At 52.3% G+C, this 21,667-nt stretch overlaps 5 protein-coding genes across 5 annotated transcripts; 2 read left to right on the forward strand and 3 right to left on the reverse strand.

The window, feature by feature from the left end:
- Window positions 1–1,986, forward strand: MIND_00397400 (Carbohydrate-binding module family 50 protein; the record flags this gene model as incomplete). Its single annotated transcript, XM_037360802.1, has 9 exons — window positions 1–430; window positions 484–541; window positions 587–799; window positions 850–1,308; window positions 1,361–1,435; window positions 1,491–1,588; window positions 1,641–1,713; window positions 1,763–1,776; window positions 1,838–1,986. The coding sequence occupies 9 exons, from the start codon at window positions 1–3 to the stop codon at window positions 1,984–1,986; spliced, it is 1,569 nt and encodes a 522-aa protein (XP_037223687.1).
- Window positions 1,987–2,173: 187 nt separating this feature from the next.
- MIND_00397500 (uncharacterized protein) lies at window positions 2,174–3,030 on the reverse strand (the record flags this gene model as incomplete). The annotated part of the gene is made up of 2 exons (XM_037360803.1): window positions 2,419–3,030; window positions 2,174–2,362 (listed from the first exon to the last, which is right to left on the reverse strand). Exons 1-2 carry the CDS (start codon window positions 3,010–3,012, stop codon window positions 2,174–2,176), a joined length of 783 nt encoding a protein of 260 aa, XP_037223688.1. The 5' UTR covers window positions 3,013–3,030.
- Window positions 3,031–3,468: 438 nt separating this feature from the next.
- On the forward strand, window positions 3,469–8,434 carry MIND_00397600 (uncharacterized protein; the record flags this gene model as incomplete). The annotated part of the gene is made up of 10 exons (XM_037360804.1): window positions 3,469–3,796; window positions 3,850–4,344; window positions 4,400–4,585; window positions 4,634–4,989; window positions 5,035–5,245; window positions 5,295–5,566; window positions 5,618–6,439; window positions 6,484–7,170; window positions 7,220–7,940; window positions 7,986–8,434. The coding sequence occupies exons 1-10, from the start codon at window positions 3,499–3,501 to the stop codon at window positions 8,432–8,434; spliced, it is 4,497 nt and encodes a 1,498-aa protein (XP_037223689.1). The 5' UTR covers window positions 3,469–3,498.
- Window positions 8,435–9,467: 1,033 nt separating this feature from the next.
- Window positions 9,468–11,018, reverse strand: MIND_00397700 (uncharacterized protein; the record flags this gene model as incomplete). Its single annotated transcript, XM_037360805.1, has 5 exons — window positions 9,468–9,766; window positions 9,824–10,095; window positions 10,141–10,215; window positions 10,271–10,697; window positions 10,742–11,018. The coding sequence occupies 5 exons, from the start codon at window positions 11,016–11,018 to the stop codon at window positions 9,468–9,470; spliced, it is 1,350 nt and encodes a 449-aa protein (XP_037223690.1).
- Window positions 11,019–11,742: 724 nt separating this feature from the next.
- On the reverse strand, window positions 11,743–13,242 carry MIND_00397800 (F-box domain-containing protein; the record flags this gene model as incomplete). The annotated part of the gene is made up of 2 exons (XM_037360806.1): window positions 13,215–13,242; window positions 11,743–13,166 (listed from the first exon to the last, which is right to left on the reverse strand). The coding sequence occupies exons 1-2, from the start codon at window positions 13,231–13,233 to the stop codon at window positions 11,743–11,745; spliced, it is 1,443 nt and encodes a 480-aa protein (XP_037223691.1). The 5' UTR covers window positions 13,234–13,242.
- Window positions 13,243–21,667: the final 8,425 nt, after the last annotated feature.

Consider the following 21,667-nt stretch of genomic DNA (forward strand, 5'->3'; position numbering starts at 1 on the left):
ATGCATCTACGCATCGTCGCCTACCTTCTCGGGCTGCCTTTCCCTGCTGTTCTCGCTCGGCCTTCGACATACCAGCACTTCAAGAACCTTGAGGGAGCCAGCCCATCCTCCGCTTCCCCTTTGGCTGCCCACCAGCCTCTCGTCGCAGTCGCAGCGCCAAACGCCAGTGTCCAAGCTCTCGCGACCTTCCAGTTCTACACCTCCGCGCAGCTCCCGACCTCCCCTGCGCCATCGTCGTCGTGTGCTTCGGCGCTGACAGCAACGATTGGTTGTGACCCAAGTGTCCAGTACAGCGTCTACGCCAACGCGCTTTCCGTCGACACCATTTGCACTACTGCGTGCAAAACCGCTCTGCAGTCGTACCGCAGCGCCGTTGCCAGTGCGTGTGCGGGGTACGCGTGGCCGGGACCAAATGGGTCCACCCACGTAGGTCGGTATACCCTTCGTGAATCCGGCTTAATTATTAACGCGCTACCGTCCTAGCTAGCCTCGCCGTCGACCTCATTCTCGGGCCGTACAACGCGCGCTGCCTGAAGGACGAGTTGCGTACCGTTATCTCCGAACGACTCCACTGACAGCGCTCTAGGGATATATCAACACAGTGTCCCATTGCGATGGCTGCACTTCACGGAGACTTTTCTGGGTTTGATCTGACGGAATGGGCGGACATCCCTGGCGGGCGCGACGCTGAGTGCTCGTCCTGTGTGCTGCAGACGATCAAGACGACGCTTTCTGACCCGCTGGAATATTCCCCGGCACAGTATGCCGAGTTCCAGGACATCCTCGGCGACTGCGGCACGTGCGTTTCTACTCCAATTTCCTCTCCGTCGCGCCAATCATTTCTGCTAGCGGCTACTCGCGATATAACACCACCCCGCGCGCTCTCGTCCCGGCCTATACTCGCGGGAGCAGCTCCCTTCCGGGCCCGCCCGGGCCAGTCACCCCGCCGTGCCTGGCGCCGAACATCAACGTCGTGCTCAGCAAGACCATGACCTGCGACGCGATCGCGACGCAGTTCTCGCTCAGCTACCTCGACATCATGACGCTCAACCCGTGGATCACGCCCGCCGCGTGCCTCCAAGGTGTGAGCCAGAATTCGCGCCTCTGCGTGCCCAAGCCGTGCACGACGTATATTATGGGCAGCACAGAGAGCTGCGCGGACGCCGTGCAGGACATCAACAATTTCGGCGGGGGCCTGCCGGCGAAGATCACGGTCTCGCAGCTCGTTGCGTGGAATCCGACGCTGGATGGGATTTGTAAGCTCGGGCCGGGGAGGCGCAGTAGTGCGAACATGCGTATCTGTATGGGGTGCGTGTCCATATCCCTATTCCATTTCTCACCGATGATTTTGGATTCCTAGTCCCCCAGGAGGATTCCCTGCGCTGAGTAATGACGGTGGCAGCGCCGTCCCTACGCAGAGTCCAACGGCCACAATGTGTGTGTTCTCCTTCTTCTTCTCGGAGCATAATCATCGCCAACCGCTCATCTAGTGCTCCACCTGGGCCCACATCTGACGGTGCTACCAGCTCGTGCAGCCGGTGGTACACTGTCCAGTCGGGGGACTTCTGCCCGCGACTCCTCCTGGCCAGTGCGCACACACCAGATGATACATTCCTGCGCTGACTGCTGACAACGCACAGACGCGATCACGCTGTCCGACTTCCGCACACTCAACCCGCAGGTCAATGAGGCGTGCACGAATCTGGTTACCGGGTGCGTCGTCCCCTCTTACCGCCGATGGCGCGGCTGACGAACGAATCAGACGCGCATACTGCGGTATGTCTACATTTTACGCGTCTTTTACTACTTATCAGGAGGTGCTGACTTTCATCCGCAGTGCTCCCGCTCATCGCGCCAGACAAGACGCCAGTCCCGCTCTTCACCGTGCCCGGCGCGGTGGTCACGGGCGGCACGCTGCGCATGACGCCGATTTCCACGCTGGCGGTGTCCTCGGGTGCGGCGGCTACAACTGCTGTTGGAGGTTAGCGTCGCGGAGCTTGCTAGCCCTGCTTAAGGCTCCAACTAATTACTTTCCATGCACATACACCAAAACCCAATATATTGAGTGAGTATTGCATTGCATTGTATTGTGTTTGGGGTTCAAGCCTTAGCCCTCCTCCGCAATTGTCAAACCACATGCATATTGTAAAACATACAGTTTCAGACACTAATACTAGTATCGATAGCTTTCGACGCTGACGCTCCTGCTGCGCCTCCTCTTGGCTTTCCCCTGCCCGAATATCCGCGAGAACACTGAGCCCCTGCTGCGCCGCGAGGAGCTCGGCGACACCGACGGAGAATAGATGACGGGCGACTCGACAATCTGGACCGGGTGCGGAACGGGGACAATTTGCGGGGGGTACTGGGGATTTTGCATCAGTGATTCGTTGCTCGAGGGCAAGACGAATTGGAACGTACAACGAAGTCGACACGGGGCGGAGAGTGCCCGCGTGCGGGATGGACGACGTAGGCCGAGGGAACGGGAGCGTGGACATGTGCGGGTGGGTACGACGTCGCCGGCCCGGGGGGAGAGACGGTCCGGGAGTAGTATCGCGAGCCAGTCGTATGCCGCCGCCGGGGGGAGTCGTCGCTGCGCGAGTGAGAAGAGCGGGTGTGGGAGCGGGTGTGGCGGCTGCTGGCAACCTGGGACATAGAGTCGTCAGGGGAGAGCGTCGATGTGTCGTGGTGGCGCGGGGAATGAATATGAGAGTGTATCGTCGCGCTGCGGTCCCGAGATTGCCGGTGAGTCGAAGGCGTACTGCGCGACACATCCTCCGCCCAGTCGGCAACGCCCGCTCGCAGTTTGCGCTGTTCAGCACGGGCCGTGGAAGGAGAGTAGTATGCAGTCATAGAAGAAAGCAAAGAACAAATATGAGGGCTTATGAGAGGTGGGGTATGTGGCGAGCGACCGACCAGGGAGCTGCTTTTATCTTTCCCCCCATCGCTCTTCCAAATTTGCGAGTTGTGGAGTGGAGTCCCAGACACGAGGCGGCGATGCCAGTGGTGCGTCATCCGAGTCCGAACTATATCGCTCTATTGGCAGAGACACCAACGCCCGTTCGCCAGAGTCAGTTTGTGTCTTGGTCGGTGCGCTGTCGGGATATACGACGCGCCAAGAGGATATACGGCCACGAATCAGAGGGAAGCGGGTAGCTGACGGGGCTTACCGCACAGAGATCAATGACCTCACCATTGGCACTAGTGCTGCGCCAACACGACGTCACCAGTGACCAGTGACTCCAAGATATGTTAGCTGCGTCGCATAGCATAGTAGACATCCTATTGAATTCGAAGTCAATAAAAATGGACTACATGCTGAATGAAAGGCTCATAAGCCATGGCTGTTGTTGGCTTATCGCCGAAAAGGGATAAGCCATGACAGTTGATTGATATTCCACCGCTCCGTTCCCGCCCGAGATTCGTCATCCATCTCTCACGCTGACGAAGGTGCTTCTTGCTTGCTTCCCGCCATCGCGCGGTCATCTGAGGCTTCTACGAATGGCAGACGACACGACTTCAGCCAAAAAGGGCCGTGGTGGGTTTCGCGAACGTGCTGGCCGCCCTAAAGGCTCAAAAAACAAGCCTAAATCGAAACCTACCGTCTCAGCGCCATCAGCACCACCTCCACCTCCCCTGCCGACCTCTTTGAGCTCGACTCTGCCACAATCCACTGCCAAACGAAAGGCTCCCACCAAACTTCTCACCGGCTTCAAGACTGCCATGCGTGGCATCGCGAACTTCTGGCAAACAAGTGCACCGCAAGGAAATGACGAGATGGATGCTGAGAGCAATCCAGGTGCGTGTTATTGATACTCTGAGCTTCTATACAACTAATATTCTATCTTACAGACGATTCAACCAATGTTCCAGCCCACAACGCAATCGCACGCATTCACGAAGACCTGCATGCCGCCGATACACCAAAACTGGTGTCTGAACGCATCTACAACGAGGTTCTCGACAACCAAGAGGAGGGGGATGATGGAGCTGCGTTGTTGGATGATGAGAATGATGGGGGTGACGAGGACGATGAGGACGGGTTAGAGGCGGAGCAGGATGAAGCAGAAGTTGCTGTAGACTCTGTGAACGAGCAGTGGCTGCAATCGACGCTTGAAAAACTCAAGAAGGAGACTGCCGACAACCATTCACCACAAGTCTACCGTGATGAACAACTGTGGATTTATCCAAAAGATCCCATTTTCGCATTACGAAAGGCCGCGACAACTGAGATATATGCTCCCGATGCATTGTATCGCCTTCCGATTTTCGTTTGGCTTCCGGACTACCTCCCTGGCCGTCCAGACCACTTTACCTGTGAATGTGGGGAGTTTCTGAATAAGCATAGTCTGTGTCTCTTACTCAATTCGCTCGTTTACTCAAACTGACTACAATTAAATAGGCTGGAACACAAAGCCAATTGCACGTCGTGTCTGTACAACGTCTGGCTCCGACTATTTCCTCCTTACCAAGCGCCATTACTGCCCTCATCGTGAAGGAAACACCCGGGGCTGCGGCAAGACGTACCAGGGCAGTGATCCATGGATTCTGGGTCAACTGCCAAAGTTTGTTCAGGACCGCTTCCCTGGTTTGTTTGCTTGTTGTTGGTCTAATTCTACATTCTGACTTTTCTCAGTTGTTATAAGCCACCGTTCAGCCATTGACCGTTCGCAAATGGATATGATGAAAATCATGTTTGCGGGTCGGTTCGGCCCGGATCCATTTTCGAAAATGGTGCGTGAGCTAAAGTACCTCCAGCATAGCCGCCTCGAGTCTATGTACCTCCATGCTGCTCTCCATTATGGACTACGTGGCCCACGTATTCCTCCATTCTCTCCCTTCCGTGACGCCCTGGGCTTTGCTGGGTATGCGCCTTCCACAAAGTACCTCAAGAGTATTTTTATTGCGTGGTTCTCATCTTGCCGCTTGTACATGGACCGTATCATGTCTTCGCTCTCTGCAACAATCATTAAAGCTGACCACACCTTTAAAGTACTTTCTTTTCTCACCGTTCTCACAAATATTAATCATTTTCAGACTGTCGACCACCAAGGCCGGCTTCCAGGTGGAGAACCAATCCATACAGCTTTGTATGATGCTGTCAACACTGATGAGGAAGTCCGCTTCTATGGCCTCACATTGACACAAGGTTTTGCACCATTGGAAGAGATGTATGACCGTCTCAAGAATGAGCTTCCCCGCCATGGGCATAAGCCAACGGAGCTATTGTACTGTGATAACCCGCGGGGTGTGTATATTGAATTGGTCATTAATTTCGCCTGTCTCATTCCTTCTAGCTGAACGAGCATGGCATGAACGCATAACTCCATCGCTCAAACACAATGTTGAGCACATTATTATTGACCCTTTTCGTGATCTTCCAGCATTTGCGACATCAATGGAGCCTGTTTATGCCAGCTCGCCAGACCGGATTGACACACTCTGTGATGAGATTATCCGTTCTCTCCCACCAAGTGACTCTATTTACCTTGCACTCTCACTTGAGTTGGAAAATAACCACATTCGCACTATTCTTATCCGTACTCAATCTCGAATCTTGGTTCTTGATGTACGCTTATCCTATCTTTGCTATTAACCACTGTGCTGACTTACTTGTCAGGCCGTACTTCTTCTGCGGCCTCCTCCCTCCCTCATTTCAGTCCTTACCCATCCTCGTATTGTCAAATTTGGCCATGGTATTACTGTCTCTACGCAGCGCCTAATGTCAACCTGGACTATAACCATCCCATCATCAACTCTTGTCGATCTTGGTAAACTTGCTAAATTAAAGGGAGTCGCAACTGATCCAAACTGCTCACTTCCAACATTGTGTGGTGCTGTTCTCAAACAGCGACTTGATCAACCACTTCCTCCCCCAACCTCACGGACTGCTGAACTTGCTGCCCAAGTCGATTGTGCATGGTCTATACAATGCTCATTGATGATGCTTGGGTCTGTCGGTATTCTGCTCCAGCCTGCTCAGTTACGTGCAGGCCAGCCGGTCGCACTTGTTATCAGCAACAAGACACTGGCATGGGGAGAACTTGCTTCGCACAATGGGCAGCTTGTCGTACCAAATACTGTGGGAGTGGTAAAGGTGACCAAGATGTACTCGGTCATCAAGCTTATAAAGCTGTTTGTGCCTGGCTACATTATTGCTAAGCATCACCAGACACTCGAGTGGCTGAGCATTAATGGTGGCTATGCGGTTGTCCAGACACGTACACTTCACAGTCGCGCGGTCGACCCTCCTCATCCTGCTACCGAGCCATCATCAGACCCTGATTTGGGCATTCCTGCACCAATTACCATTCCATCAGTTGCTGAACAGCTTGCGTCTGAGGCACCAACACGTCGGGACGAGGTTTTGGCTGCTATTGAAAATGAGCAGATGGTTGTCGAGCATGTTGAAGAAGAAGATACCGACAATGATGATCTCATGGTATGTTATTATATTGCTTTTCTATAGCAGCTGATTTCCTGTAGGGCTCTTTACCCGAAGTGACTGCTGATAATCTTGAACAAATGCTGCGGGACTCAATTCAACACGCCCAAGATATCATCAATCAGCCTCATACGTCCCAGACACTTGCCAGCCGAATCCTCGACGACGCATACCATTTTATGGATCGTTTACTCCGTCTGCTTTCAAAAAAGCATCCAGCCTTCAAGGAATTTGCCCACCTCTTCAGCGAGACTATCTTTATCCGTGACGCTGAGGACGAGGCAAAAGTACGTGCAATTTTGGCAAAAAAGGGTATCAGTTGGGAGTATGCGATTCGTGCACGAAAAGCAGCCCTTCATCGACGCATTCGACGATACATCCCATCACCAGAAAAGCTGGTGCGCGATCTGCTTGTTCTTTTTGCCTGCTTCCAGGATGTTCGTGATGCCGACGGCAAACCATTTTTCTCCAAAGATGCTCAGAAACAAGCTGCAGCACTTATCGAGACTGCTCGACTTGGTTTTCTCTCCGACCTGCCTGGTCTTGCACTTTATTACTGGATTGGCCGTGACAAGGATGGTTTGAACCTCTATCGGACTGTTCGCGGGACCAATTCAGTTGAGGGTGGTGTTCACAAGCAGATTCGGCGTATTTTTGGCTCACTTCATGCATCTCTTGCACTCACTGAAGCAATCCTAGCCAATTGGTTCATGCGCAGAAACCGACGGGTGAGCATATAATTGTTAAATTTTTTCAGTCTAAAACTATTTCTACAAGATTGGGCATTACAATCGTACTGGAACACGCTGGAATAACCATTTTGACATTTGGCTCCTGGACGATATTGTGGAAACTGCCATCAGACTTGAGGTCAAGCCAACCTTCCCTGAGCCGAAGCTGCTTGCGACACGAATTGCAACCTCAGAAACATTTGGCATCATCCCCATTACTGCCGCCATCGCCAATGAACATGAAATTCCAATCCTACCCCCGGTCAATGTGCTTGCAGCATCACATCACAACGACACACCCTCCTTCGCGCTCACTCAACTTTCTACAAAGCCTGTCAACCTTTATCGGTACCTCCAAACACGCCAACGTACCACTGCTGCCGTTGTCCCAGTCCATACTCGCCGCGAGTTCGAATTCTTCATTGAAAACATTGCTTCGTTCATTCCCTCCAACACACCTACATCCCCAGAGCAGATCTACAAGGCTACAGACTATGCAGCGTTGGCAAAGTTCTGGAACCGACGTGTTGTTACCCAGCCACCAACAGAGCTTGCTGCTGAGAAACGACTGTACTTCAAGCTGCCGGAGCAACTTGAACGCCACCATAAAAAGTCGCTCCAGTGGAAGATGACTCGTGCAACACTGCATTTGGGCGAGAATGTCACTGCCCTTCAGCCCATCCACGAGCTGCTCAGTGACCCAGCACGCAAAGCAGTTGTACTACCTGCTATCATGCATGAGCCAACTGATTTAGACTTCACAAAGTGTACGTGCCTTTGCCTTTCTGCGCTCACTACTCACCTCATTATAGCTCAAGTCAGTGTGCACGCTCTTGCGTTCAATCCAACAGTAATGCGTGCACGATCAAGCGTTCAACACACCATTGTTGATGCGATAGCTGCTATGCCCACCATGGAGCCTCCAACCGTTGATGCTCATGAGCCTGAACCCCCACTCGAGCTGCATCAGACAGTTCTCGCTTTTGAATCGCCACCACCACTGGATGATGACTACGACTGGATGGAGGAGGCACGCCTTACCAAGAAGGCTCGCACGGAGGTGAAGGCAGCAAGTTCTGCTCCAGTGAAGAGACAGAAACGCCGTTGCGCTCCTTGCGCTGCCGCTCGATGTGGCTATGAGTACAATTGTCGAGGAAAAGGAAGGGGAAGGGAGGGTTGTGAGCATTTCATGCGTGCGGACCATCGCGAGCTTGGGACTGATGCGGCGACACGTAAACGATATCGCGCACGTAGAGCTTGAAGTAAAATCGATGTATTGAGGGAGTAAACTAGGTACAAGCAAATCTGAATGTGTGTTAGCGGAATAAACGTGAAAGAGCAAGATGAACGCACCAGATATACAGTACTAGACCAGTTGTCGCCAGCGAAAAGCAGTTCTTGCGACCGTTTGCAACCGTTCCCACCGATTGTCGATTCCCAGCGGCGCGAATTGGTCTTACCGAGAAGCGCGTTCTTCAAACAATATTCGAGGTGGACCGCGAGCGTGAAGGGATTCTTGAAGGCAGTTGAGGACGTGGGAGGGTAGAGGAGGTCGCTGGGTGGTGTCAATGAGGCGTTGTTGGCAGCGCGAGGCCTTATTATTTGAAGCTGTGGGCCAAAGACAGCGTCAGTCGAATGAAAAATGCATGAAAGATGTCGCAGACGCACCAAAAACGGAGTCTGAGCCTCACAGACAATCGACCTGAGTATGCTGAAGCTTCCAAAGTAGCCCAGCTCGTGGCAAACCTTCAGCGGCATCCATCGTCAAGTCTTCGCGCATCGTGGTTAAGGTGTGAGCTGGCAGGAGAGTCGATTGGCGGCAGCAGCAAGGCTGGAGGTGAGACAAGATGGCGGAGGGCGGTTAGTGAGCCCATTGGCAACAGCAGACATGGACGTGTTGTCCTCGAGGGTCGACGCGAGTGGCAACGAACGGTGATCAACGCGGCCTCGGACAGAACCTCCGATCAGCCGTCGAACGTTTGATTCTCATTGGCTGGGGCCTATCTCTTTTCGGCAGTCGTCCTAAAAGAGATAGGTTTGATATTTGGGATCAGGCGGCTTAACGCGCTGTTTGATATTTCGGACTTTCGAGCTCTCGGGTGCTCCGTAGGGGCATATTTAGGCCCGGAATTCATTGCCACAGGGTACACAAGATACTACTCAATATTGGTATGATTTTTCCCATTTCCCCCTCTTTTTCTCTTTGATTTTTTTTGATTTTTTCTCTCTCGACAACAGACATAAGCCATGAGCCGAATGAAACGTGCCTGTTAATAATACCTATGCGCGCATTGCTACTGGGACACACGGCCCATATACGGCGGCGGCTGCTCTTCCCGCTCCACTTCCCCATTGCCATCGCGATATCGCTGCATATCCCCTTCCAGTTCGGCCACACGTGCCTCCAGCAGACGTTCCCGCTCTGTCTGTACATGTGCCATGGCGGGCGGCACCGTAATTGCTGGCGCTGGCGGGGACTGCGACGATGGCGTATTCGAGAAAACGCCGCTGCCCATGGTTACGGTAGAGGGCGAAATTGCGAGAGGGGAGGCTGGTAGGGAGACCCGCATGAGCGATAAGCCGCGGGACGGCCCTAGGCGGCTTATTAGCGCTGCCATTCAGTATGATACCGTACCCGAATGAAACCGACCTTTCTCCCACTCCCAACGCGGTTCGTCCCGCACTGCCTCGGCGAGAAACGATTCAACAGGAGGCGGGGCCGATGTCTTGTTCTTCTTCTGAAACCGGCGCCTGAGGAAGAGTCCCAGTAGCAGCGCGATGAGGACGATAACACCGAATATGGTGCCTAGTATCGTCCCCAGCCGGTTACGCCCTACACAGGCGGCAGACTCGGGATTGGAAGGTAGGGATGGGGGAATTGCGGTCGACGGGAGTGACTTCTGCCCGATATTGGTGGAAGCGCTACCAGCGTGAGTAGAAGGGGATGTTGCCGCAACAGAGACGCACCTCAGCCCCGGATTCAGCCCAGCTTTTGTGCTGGATCGGGGGTCCACAGAAGTCACCGGCGTTGCTGAGTGGTTCCTGGACGGTTGACATCAGCAAACGTCAACTGCAAAGAATACTAGTAGTCACGAACGCGAGAGACTGCCCGCTTCCGCTCCCCGCAGATACCGACTCTTCTGGCTTTGTAGGAGTTGATGTCTCGTCTCCGCCCCCACCAACACTTCCACTTCCACTTCCGCCCCCGCCGCCCGCCTCCGCCCCACCAACACTTCCACTTCCACTTCCGCCCCCGCCGCCCGCCTCCGCCCCAGTCGTCACCATTGCATAGTCGAACAGCGCAACCTGCTGGTCGACCCCGGACGCCGTGTTATACCGCAGTTCCCATGACACGGTATGTGTCTCCTCGCTCAGACCCGTCCTGGCGAAATAAAGTGCATGGTAGACTGTCCCGGCCCCTGGCCCCGCGTAGTGGTGCGTGCCTGCCGCCGCACCGTCAAGTGTAAAGACGATGTCCGGCTCCGAGTTGAGCTCGTCAATGCCGTATATATACACTGCGTGGCCTGCCCAACGTCATCACAGTTCAAGGACCAGTGTTATCACGCACCGGTGAAGGTGAACGAGCCCCAGCGCACGTCCGTCGCGGTCGCGAAAACATTCCCATCGTGCCATGTCCCGTCTAACGTCTGGGCGGGGTCGGGCTGTGTGAGGCAGCCGGTGCACGGGAAGGCAGGCGAGACGGCCTTCCAGTGCGAGGAGAAAGCAAAGCTCGGGTGCGCGTCGTCGAAGGTCGTATTGGTGGCCGCATAAACAGAAGGGTAGAGAATGGGAGACAGAGAGAGGAGAACGAGAGGGAGTGAAGGAGTGGGTCTGTGAGAGGGCATGGAATGAGTGGATGGATGAGGAAGGAGCCTGAGACTGTCCGTTTCTTCGCTGAATATATGAAAAGGCTGTCAGCAACAATCTAACTTCGTGAATGATGCATCGCACCTTGCCCATCTAACGAAGCCTGGTCTAAGTATATCCGCTTATGGCCCTGTGTGAAAGCAGTCTGCCACTCATCGTCAATGACACAACGCACTCGCTGCGGACGCACCAGCAAAGCCGTCAAGGAAGACGGTCGACGATCCTGCAGTTCACCCAATTGAATACCCTTGTTCCCGCGTGAGCTGTTTGCGGAATCCATGTATTCGTTGCTGGCGAACGACATGGAGTGAGAAGCCAAAAATCGGGAGGCTGTGCCACATCATGATTCGATGACGGCAAGTGTGACTCGGCTATCAATTTGTCAACACTTTCCTTCCCGACGGTGACGGGCGGCGACTGGTAGCTCCCCAATCTCGTCGAAAAAGAGCTGCATCTGCCCTCCTGGTCAAGACACTACAGAGACTCTGTTGGATGGCCTGCAGCTGAAGTAACGCTTGAAATATCGTGCCACGCTTGTGAGCTCGAGAACTGTTCATGTGGTACTTATACTGTTATACATATCTCACTGTCTTAATCGGATGTGACGTACGACTGGCCTCCAAATTTGCCCAAGACCCTCCCGTTCATGTCGGAGTCTACCAGTGCCACCATGACCTTCGATCCATGGACCTGCCAACCACATCAAGCAGTCGCGCCCAGTCCTCTGTTCCCATATCCAATGCCTCTGTGCGCAACACAATCGTCAACTGCCGCAAACTTGGCATGGACCCAGGGTCGAGGACCTTCCGCCATATGGTCCTCGGCGCCCAGGGAAAGGGAGAGCGTGTCAACGGCGCTCCACGCGGCGGCGAACGCGACCTGCGCGGTGGGGTCACGACTCGGACGGGACTCACGAACCCACGAGAGCGCTAGTTCGCGGGGCCCGGCCAGAGCCGGATCCAGACTCGCACAGAAGCGGAACGCGAGGGAGAACCGGAGGGTGTACTGCGCGTCGGGATCCGCAATTATGGTCTGGGCTGTGGGAGCCGCATCATGGAAGTGGGTGGCGAGAATGCTCCTGATGTGTTCGGCGTCTGGCGGATTGTCCCGAAATTTGACACGACAGGAGGCTAGCCGCGGGAGGGAGATGTTATTCAAAAGTAGCATAGCGGCAGACGGGGCCAACCCGTCCTCTGTGATGTCAATCGAAAGAAGACAAGGGAGGAGTGTCGGTCTGGCGGGGATGCGGAGGGGCGGCGATTGATGGCGCGAGGATGCGTGGACGGTCAGCGTTTGCAGGCGGCTGCAGGCGGAAAGGACGTGCAGCAGATCGCCTTCGGCATTGGGGTCCCACGCAATGCGAAGCGCGCACAAAGTCTGTCCAAACTGAGCGATGTCGCCCACATTCCCTCCAGTATCGAGCGTGTGTAAGAGCGGGTTTGTTGGAGGCGATTGCGGCGGGAATTGTGTCTTAGATGCATAGGTGTTGTCCATCTGAATATCGAGGACCATCTCGGTGAGGAGCGGGAAGCCCGAGCGATGCCGCAAAGTATACGAAACGTATGTATGAATCCAGGAGCCACGGAGACGAATTTCCTTGACCTGCTTCCTCCCGCGCTCGAGCACCAGCCAAAGACGGCCCTCAAGCGCCGCCTTCGCGTGGCGACGTTTCCGCGGCACCAAATACGGTAGAATGCGGCAAGCTATGACAAGCGGAGTTGCCTTCGCACGGCGAAAGCAAAGCTTGGTTCGTCTCGGAGTCGAAAAGTCAATGAAGGCCCAGAGCTGTGGGGTACTGAGGGCCACTTGACGCCAGTGGACGCACACGTAGCTGCATTGAAAGTTCCAGAAATGCGGGCCGAAATACCCGTGCGACGGGTCGAAGGCGAGGACATTCGGGACCATGGCGCGGCAGACCTCTATGAAGATGTGGCCGAGAAGTTCTGTCGGCAGAGCGCTGATATAGGCTTGGGACTGACTGTGTCCTTGTCTGGAAAGTATCGGCTCGTCGTCGCCGTCATCTTCCTTGTCGAGGAAGGCCACAAAGCTCCCGAAAGCTTCATGCTCGTTCTTCCACCGCAAACGCACCGTAGTGGATGGTGCGGTGGAGAGCAAATTACACAGCTCTACATGTCCAGTGAGATTTCACGTCAGACAGGATGGCAGGGACGCACTTTGCGTGAGCGCCTTCATCGTGGTTAGTGACAAGGACGATTATCCCCAAAGGGAAATCACAGCCTCGGTCACGGCCTCTGTCACACTTCCTCCGGATCCGAATTGTCCGATACCGGCACCTCGTCCTCCCTATCCACCTCCTGTGCATGCAGGATGAAGTCGTCCTCGTTATCATCCCCTCCAGGGTCATTGTCGTCAGTGTTGTCATCGGGGACCCTAGTCACCCTACGCGGATAATAAGTAATGACCCAAAAAAGGACATTTTTATTTGTTGGGAAAAATGGATTTAAAAAGACACAATAAGTAGAACAGCAATCTTATCAGACCAACAAGAATCAACATTGTGATACAAAAAGGCCTCTTATGCCCAGATATCTTCCATTTTTCCCACATATGCACCCTTTTTCTCTACAATCCGAGAAACATTTTTCTGGTTAGATTTCCTTCCTATCTATTTGACATTCTTTAAACCTTTTTTTCTAATCAATGAAGGTCACTATTTTGTTCAATCATTATTATCTTCATTGAAATTTAAAAAAAAATCCTTTAAAAAACAGATATAGCATCGAAAAGTTTTTTAAGGGCCTTCTGGGGACCCCCCTCCCCCCCGTCCCCTTACCATATCAGGTAATATATTCCCACGATCGCTTATCATATGACCTCATCATGCTATCAAAGCTGGTAATAAAATCTACATTTAATTTTGCCTTAGAGTTCGACTTTATTCACCCCTCTCACCAGCAATTATTCACCTCAGTGCATGTTCTGATTGTCAATGGCACCCCAGCGGGTTACCGCTGGCCCGCTGATAACTCACAGTGTTTTGTGGGCTAAACAGGTAGTGCTTCCCACGTGTCCGTTCCTCCGACTGGGGCGCATGTTTACTGTCGTCACATGCTGCGTGTTACGGGCCCGCGGTGGCACGACACCAGCGCCCGGAGTGAATAGGCCGGGTCTTATCTGTGACAAGGTCCTAGCAGGGGAGGATCCAAAGAGAAGAAACTCTAAGTGTCCACCTGGTAGGCTGCTGACTATATACTGCGGGTCTGACACCAAGGATGATCATTGCTCTGACCAGAGGGCCTGTGTGGTGTCACAAGCCTTGTCCCAACTTCCCCAGGTGACCATTGGAAGGGTGTTGACAGATTGGTGATAGTGCGGGCAAGGGGGGCCATGGAGGGTGGTGAGGTGGAGCGGCGGCCAGAGGGTGGAGGGCGGTGGAGCAGAGTGCCCAGAGTGGTGGTCCAAAGGGGCTGAGAGGTCTGAAGGGGGAGTTCCCCTAATACTAAGTACAAATAAACATGTGTAGTTTCACAACTTGGTAAGCTGACAACCAAAACTACAGGAAAGTACACTTGATTAGTAAGAAATTGAGGCAAACATTAAGTCATCAGATTGGACTTAACTTAAGGCCCTCTACAATGTTGTGGCTAATAAATGTGTCTCTATGACTTGTAGCAAAGAAATACACCAAGTATATCATAGGCTGTAAGACCATATAGATCAAAAATCAGGGCCAGTACTAAGTGTACCTAATATATTAGAAATAGGAAACAAACTGCTATTATATATAACTAATCACCCTCATATCTAACAAATTGGGGTAATAATAATATGCCACTGTTTTTGAGCTTGAATAAGGAGCCATAGTGGTAATATTTAGCCTAAAGGTTCCAGGAATAGCTAGAATACTTAGTGGTAGCCTAGAAATCTAGGTGTTCCTAGTCCTTATGTTTTACCATGATCTTATTCTTTCTTTATTCATCTTCACCTTTATATTGCTTTAATTTTGATGGGGATTGTGGTTCATAATATATATTATTGATGTGTCAAACAATAGTTTTGATCACTGTGTCAAGCCTGTCACGGGAACCCCCCCCCCCTTTCGGCCCCTCAGAGACGATTCCGATTCCGGTCCGACTCCGGTTCCAACTCCGGTCCGGCACTCCATCTCACGCGTACAATCACCCATCCATCAACGCCCTCCCAACGGTCGCCCTGGGACCTTGTCTGCGATGCCACCCAGGCCTTCCATGCCTGACAGCGGCAGCTACGGATGAGCAGTATATAGTCAGCTCCCTAGCAGGCGGACCCTTAGAGTTTCTTCTCTTTGGATCCCCCCCTGCCAGGTCAGCTTCCTTTGTATTTGCTTACTTCTATTCACTCCTTTGGATCCTCCCCTGCTAGAACCTTGACATCAGGCCTCTGGGGTTGCCCTTACATAGTTTTTGTATAACATTCACTTATATGATCCAGGGTATCACGAATATTGTTTTATGTATTGATATAAACTGGCATATTATCACACCCTGTTGATTCCTACCACACACCTATCCCTTTTGATCCAATTATCGCCCTGATGACATCCCCACTTGTCACTATTCCTATCAAATGTATATGTCTTGTTGCATAGCCTTACCTTGACAGTAGTGTGACAAGTCTTCATAGTGAAACTAGTCCAAAAGGATGTTTGATCACCCCTAAAACCAGGTAAGATTTCTCATGCAAACAGGCAAAGGGGGTCCCAAGATCCTTATCACGGACATGGGGTAGGGGGGGAGTGTCCCAGGGGGTGTCAGGGGAACCTCCCTTTCGGCCCCTCAGACACGCCTCCGATTCCGGTCCGACTCCGGTTCCGCCTCCCGGTCCGGCCCTCCATCTCGCCCGCACAATCACCGATCCGTCAACGCCCTCCCAACGGTCGCCCTGGGACCTTGCCTGCGACGCCGCCCAAGCCTTCTGTGCCCGACAGCGGCAGCTACGGACAAGCAGTATATAGTCAGCTCCCTAGCAGGCGGACCCTTAGAGTTTCTTCTCTTTGGATCCTCCCCTGCTAGGTCAGCTTCATTTGTATTTGCTTACCAATGTTCACGCTTTGGATCCTCCCCTGCTAGGACCTTGATATCAGGCCTCCGGGGTTGCCCTTACAGCAGAAGAAACTCTCTACGGGATCAACCGGACAAGATTGCCAGGTTCGGCGCTGACTCAGGCTCGGAGTACGAGTCCGTTCCGCCCTCGTCACCGCCCCTGCCACTTGTCCCCTCCTCCTCTACTCCTGTGGTCCCCGCACCCGTCATGCCGTCCGGAGTCACTCCTACCGCAGACGCCCGGCTGGACTCACTCGAGGCGAAAATCGATAGCCTAACTGAGGCCCTTGCTTTACTCACCAACCAGGCTTCCGCTGCCGCTGCCGCCGCTAATAATGCTGGCGGACCCCAAACACCATCGCCCGGAGACGTCGATTCCGACTCCGACTCCGGTCCAGGGCGACTCCGAAGCCCTTTTTGGCGACATCAACCTCGCCTCAAAATTGGTCTTGCGACCAAACCCCCCGTTCACCTTCAACGGCGCCCGCCTTGCCCCTGAGGCCTTCGTGGTCAACGGAGAGGCGAGCGAGGAAAAGGCCGTCCGCTATGCCATGTCGTTTATGGCAGAAGGACCCGCTCAGCAATGGGCGGAGCGCCACGGAAGCAAAGCCCCGTTTCCGTTTCCGTCCTGGGGCTCGTTCGTTTCCGAGTTTCGACTCCGGTTCGTTGAGGAGAACGAGCAAGATCACGCTCTCTCCAAGCTGGAGACTTCCGCCTATCACATGGGCACAAAGGATGTCTACCAGTACACCGACGACTCGAGGACCTGATGGACCTCGCCGGATTCGAAGACGCGCTGGTCAAGGTGACCAAGTTCCGCCACGGACTTGACCCCTTGATCAACAACGGAATCACGTCCTCGAACGACCCCCCGGACCTCCGGGATTACCTTAGCTGGCGCACCCGGGCCTTCCGTCAATATGAGGCCCTGGTCCGGGCCAAGCTGATCAAGTCAGCCGCCCCCAAGACGCCTGGTGGTTTGATTCGGACTCCGTTTCCGGTCAACCGCATCCCGGCTCCGGCCCCCTTCCGCCCGGTGGCTCCGGTCGTGCCACCCGCGGCCCGCGCCCCCGCTCCGGCGCCTCCAGCTCCCGTCCCAATGGAGTTGGATCGCACCAGGGCTCGGGGTGCCCCTCGCCGCGCCTGCTTCAGGTGCGGCGACCCAAACCATCTCGCCGGGATTGCCCCCTCCCGCGGATGTCCGCTCAATGGACATCCTCGACGAGGTGATCCAACAACTCGGAGACGAGATGTTAGCGGAGTTGATCGCCCGCTACACGGACACAGCTGCCCTGCCGGAGACGGCAGCGGAGTCGATGGCTGGAGAGGATTTTGTCCCCGCGACGAGTGACTGGTGTGCCCTCGTTCGCGTCTATAAATCGTTTTGCCTCTTTGTATGATGAATGCAGTTCCTTGCCCTACAATGAGCCCGAAACGAAAGACACACCCTCTCCTGCCCCCGCCTCGACTCCGTCTCCGACTCCGCCCGCGACTCCGGTCATCGTCCTTCGCCGCCTCACTGCCTGGGAAAAGAAACTGCCCAAGCAGTACACTGTTGCCGCTGCCCCTGGGGCAAACTCCCTCCACCTCCCGTTGGAGCTTGAGTCCACCACCAGCGCTGAAGCTCTCACTCTCTGGGCTTGTCGACTGTGGTGCCACCTCCGACTTCATTGACACGAACTATGTTGCTCGGAATGGCATTCCGGTCCGCACCCTCGATCAGCCGATTCCGGTTTTCAATGTCGATGGCACCCCCAATGACGCTGGCTCCATCAAACAGATCGCGGACTTGGTCCTGCGCTACAAGGGCCATGCCGAACGAGTTCAACTGGCCGTCACCCATCTTGGCAAGCAAGACCTCATCCTGGGGTATTCCTGGTTGCGGAAACATAACCCAGAGATCAATTGGGAAACCAAGGAGGTCAAGATGACACGGTGCCCCCGCAATTGCTCGACCTGCCGTGAGGAAGAGCGCGTCGAACGGACCGAGCTGCGGCGACTCCGGTCGCTTCAGAAGCGTCTCCGCTCCGGCCCGTTCCCCTCGGTTTGCACTGTGGACCTCTCTGGCCCTGAGGACGGAGACGATTCCGATTCCGGTCTCGATTCCGACCTGCCTGATCTGACGCCGGACTCGGACTCGGATGACGAAGATGACCAGCTCGAAGATGGTGACCGCATCTTCTACACCTCGTTCCGTCCCTCAGAGGGAGATACGCGCAGGTAGCACCGTCTCACAGCGTCTGGCCGAAGCCTTCGCCAAGAACTCCGCCCCACCGCCCTCCGAGATCCCGGACTGGGCTAAGGAGTTCCAGGACGTCTTCAACAAGGAGTCCTTCGACACGCTACCGGAGCGGAGAGCCTGGGACCACGCCATTGAGCTTGTCCCCGACGCTAAGCCCACCAACTGCAAGGTGTACCCCATCTCGCCCCTCGAGCAACGCGAGCTCGACGCGTTCATCGAGGAAGGGCTTTCGACGGGCCGGATTCGCCCCTCCAAGTCTCCGATGGCGTCTCCGGTCTTCTTCGTCAAGAAGAAGGACGGAGGACTCCGCTTCGTCCAGGACTACCGTGCTCTCAACGCGATGACTGTCAAAAACCGGTACCCCCTTCCGCTGATCAACGACCTCATCAACCGGCTCAAAGGCGCTCGTTACTTCACCAAACTCGACGTCCGTTGGGGCTTCAACAACGTCCGGATCAAGGAAGGTGACGAGTGGAAAGCGGCTTTCCGGACTAACCGAGGCCTGTTCGAGCCCTTGGTGATGTATTTCGGCCTGACAAACTCTCCCGCGACGTTCCAAACGATGATGAATGACATTTTCCAGGATCTCATCCTCTCCGGAGACGTCATGATCCACCTGGACAACATCCTGATCGCCCATTCCGACCTCCGGAAACACCGACAGATCGTCCAGGAAGTCTTGTGCCGACTCCGAGAGCATAAGCTGTACCTCCGAGCAGAGAAGTGCGACTTCCGAAAAACTGTCAATCGAATACCTCGGAGTCATCATCCACCTGTTTAGCCCACCGGATACTGAGAATTGTCAGTGACAACCTGCTAGAATAACACTGATAAGCCACAGTGAATTTTTCGGTTCCCATATAAATGAATAATCATTGAGGAGAGGTATGAATAAATACAAGTACTAAGACCTTGGAGAGCCTATAAGTCATATCTGGTGCAAGTTGTCAGTCACTACATGCTGTGGATAATTGTCAATAATTCTAGGAACAGTACAGTAATAGTGCTCCGTCACATATGGCTATGTGACCTGTGTGACACATGGTCCTCAATAGGAAATGTCCATGTATATTCACTTGCACTAGTTACAAGACCTGTGATGACCTGACAAATTTCCAAATAAGGAAGTTTTTACCCTTTGACAGTATAATCATGAGAAATGTCACAGATCGTCACAAAAATCAAAGTTGTACATTTTATCTATATGGACAACTTTCACTAAGTGACCTATAGTGGCAGATGATTACTTGCATCAGCACTAGCCAACCAATAACTGATGTATAACTAATAAACATCTATCTCCATAACTACTTGAGGGAAATAAATGAATTGATTACCAATCACAAGTGCATATGATACTGAGAACGCAACATATTCACTTATCAGTGGTATTTGATCTCCATCAACCCTGAAAGATAACCTTGGATCTCTAGCTAGCCTGGGTGGATAAGGCTTGGAGGGACCTCATTTGGAGGGTAAACCATCCTATCACTATTTCATTCATCCACCTATCTTATCTAGTACCATCACATCAATCTATTGACTGCCAAGTATGACTGAATACTGAGTTGATGAGCATTTTGCTGATATCTTGGCTTAGCATGCATATAATGTCATGATCTAACTTGATATAGTTCCACAGGATAGTCTACTATCATCCTACCAATTAGTGATCATGCGGCCAATACTAGGGTCAGTCAATTCATGAAGACCTTAGGTGCTGTATAACCTAGGATGAAGATGTGCTAGAGGGGCAGGGGCACCAGTTTCTGAGAGGTGGACCATACCCCTACTGGTGAATATACTCAGATTTCTCAGACTCATAAGGCTCATGCAATGGTGAACCCATCATCTTTGGGGTAGATAACACTGATAATGGTACTGTGCAAGATCCAGATTAGCTATGAGGTTGATTTAAGTGCTGGACAGGTTCATTTGAGGGTCTATACCATCCTATGTTCAAGTCTTGAATCATACTTGAACTTAATTTCTGGCCAGTTGTAAGGGCGAAGACACTCTCTTTTACTCTATGAGTACCTACCCTCTCTTCAGCTACCTTTAGGGACACATGCTAGAACCACAACTAATTACAGTACAAAGTCCTAGTAGACATCCAAATACCTTCATATATGCATCCCAATGTCCAGTACTCAGTGTATAGACCCTACTATTCATGTAAACCAGTTTTACACCTAATCTCTGTTTGAATATCTTCCCCAATTCATCCTTCAAGAACATACAGAAATCAATCAGAGCATATGGGTAGGTGTATATAGCATATTGTCTCAATTTCACATACTTTGATTTATAATCAAGTAGCAGATTATAGCTATATTGCCAATATGATGTGTAATAGCAGTTAGCAGTATGTTGGAGAATAACAGTAGATGACATGCATATATGATGGTGTGAGAAGTATAATCTCATAATGTGACACCTTCCTATGCTTTCTACCTAGACCCCCTCAGGAATCCTTCACTTCTGAGTGATTTATTAGGCCACTTGCATGATAGTATATATGGGACATACACAGACATATAAGATGTCTAAAAATAGGTGTGTGTCGCAGAGCTATGGTGAATATCCATTGAACCATAATACAACTTAGATCATGATTATCCAGACATTCCTTAGACAGATATCAAGTCATCATTATATTTGAGTGAATTCTAAGGAGCAAAAGTACAGAAAAGTGGTATAACGGTGTAGCTTAAAGGTATCTCACTATACTCATATCAGAGCACATCAGGGCAATATGACCACCTACCTACTAGTACAACAATCATCTAAATCCATGGAGAACTTGTGAAGATATGGCTAGATCAAAAAGTCTGATTTATCATCATTAGGCAGTATGGATATACTAAGAATATTGTATTAGTAGGAATATTGATCACTCCAGTTGAGTATCCTTAGTAGTACTTGAGCCGGCTCTGTGCCCAGTCTAGTTATGAAGATATCATCCGATCAGATGTGAATCAACTAGTGATTGGCTATTACTGACACAACCATTCAGCTGCCAATATAGGTTACTTAATGAAAGTTGTTCGTATAGACAAAATACACAACTTTGATTTTGTGACCACCTGTGACATTCTCTGATGATGATTGTACTGTTAAATCACAAAATTTCCTTTTTTGGAAATTTATCAGATTATCCCAGGTCTTGAAAGTTGAAACTAGGACTAGCGCAAGCATTAGTAAGGATTCACTCCGGAGTTTAGTGTGATTTTTCCTCCTAAAAGTTGATACAAAAAGTACTACTTTTTGCACAAAAATCATTTTTACAGGAAACAAATGGTTTCTGCAAAGGGAAACCACTTTAACCAGTTTGTATCAAATT

Source organism: Mycena indigotica (genome assembly GCF_014461135.1).
Source record: "Mycena indigotica strain 171206Taipei chromosome Unknown Mind.scaff0003, whole genome shotgun sequence".
NCBI classification, from domain to species: domain Eukaryota; kingdom Fungi; phylum Basidiomycota; class Agaricomycetes; order Agaricales; family Mycenaceae; genus Mycena; species Mycena indigotica.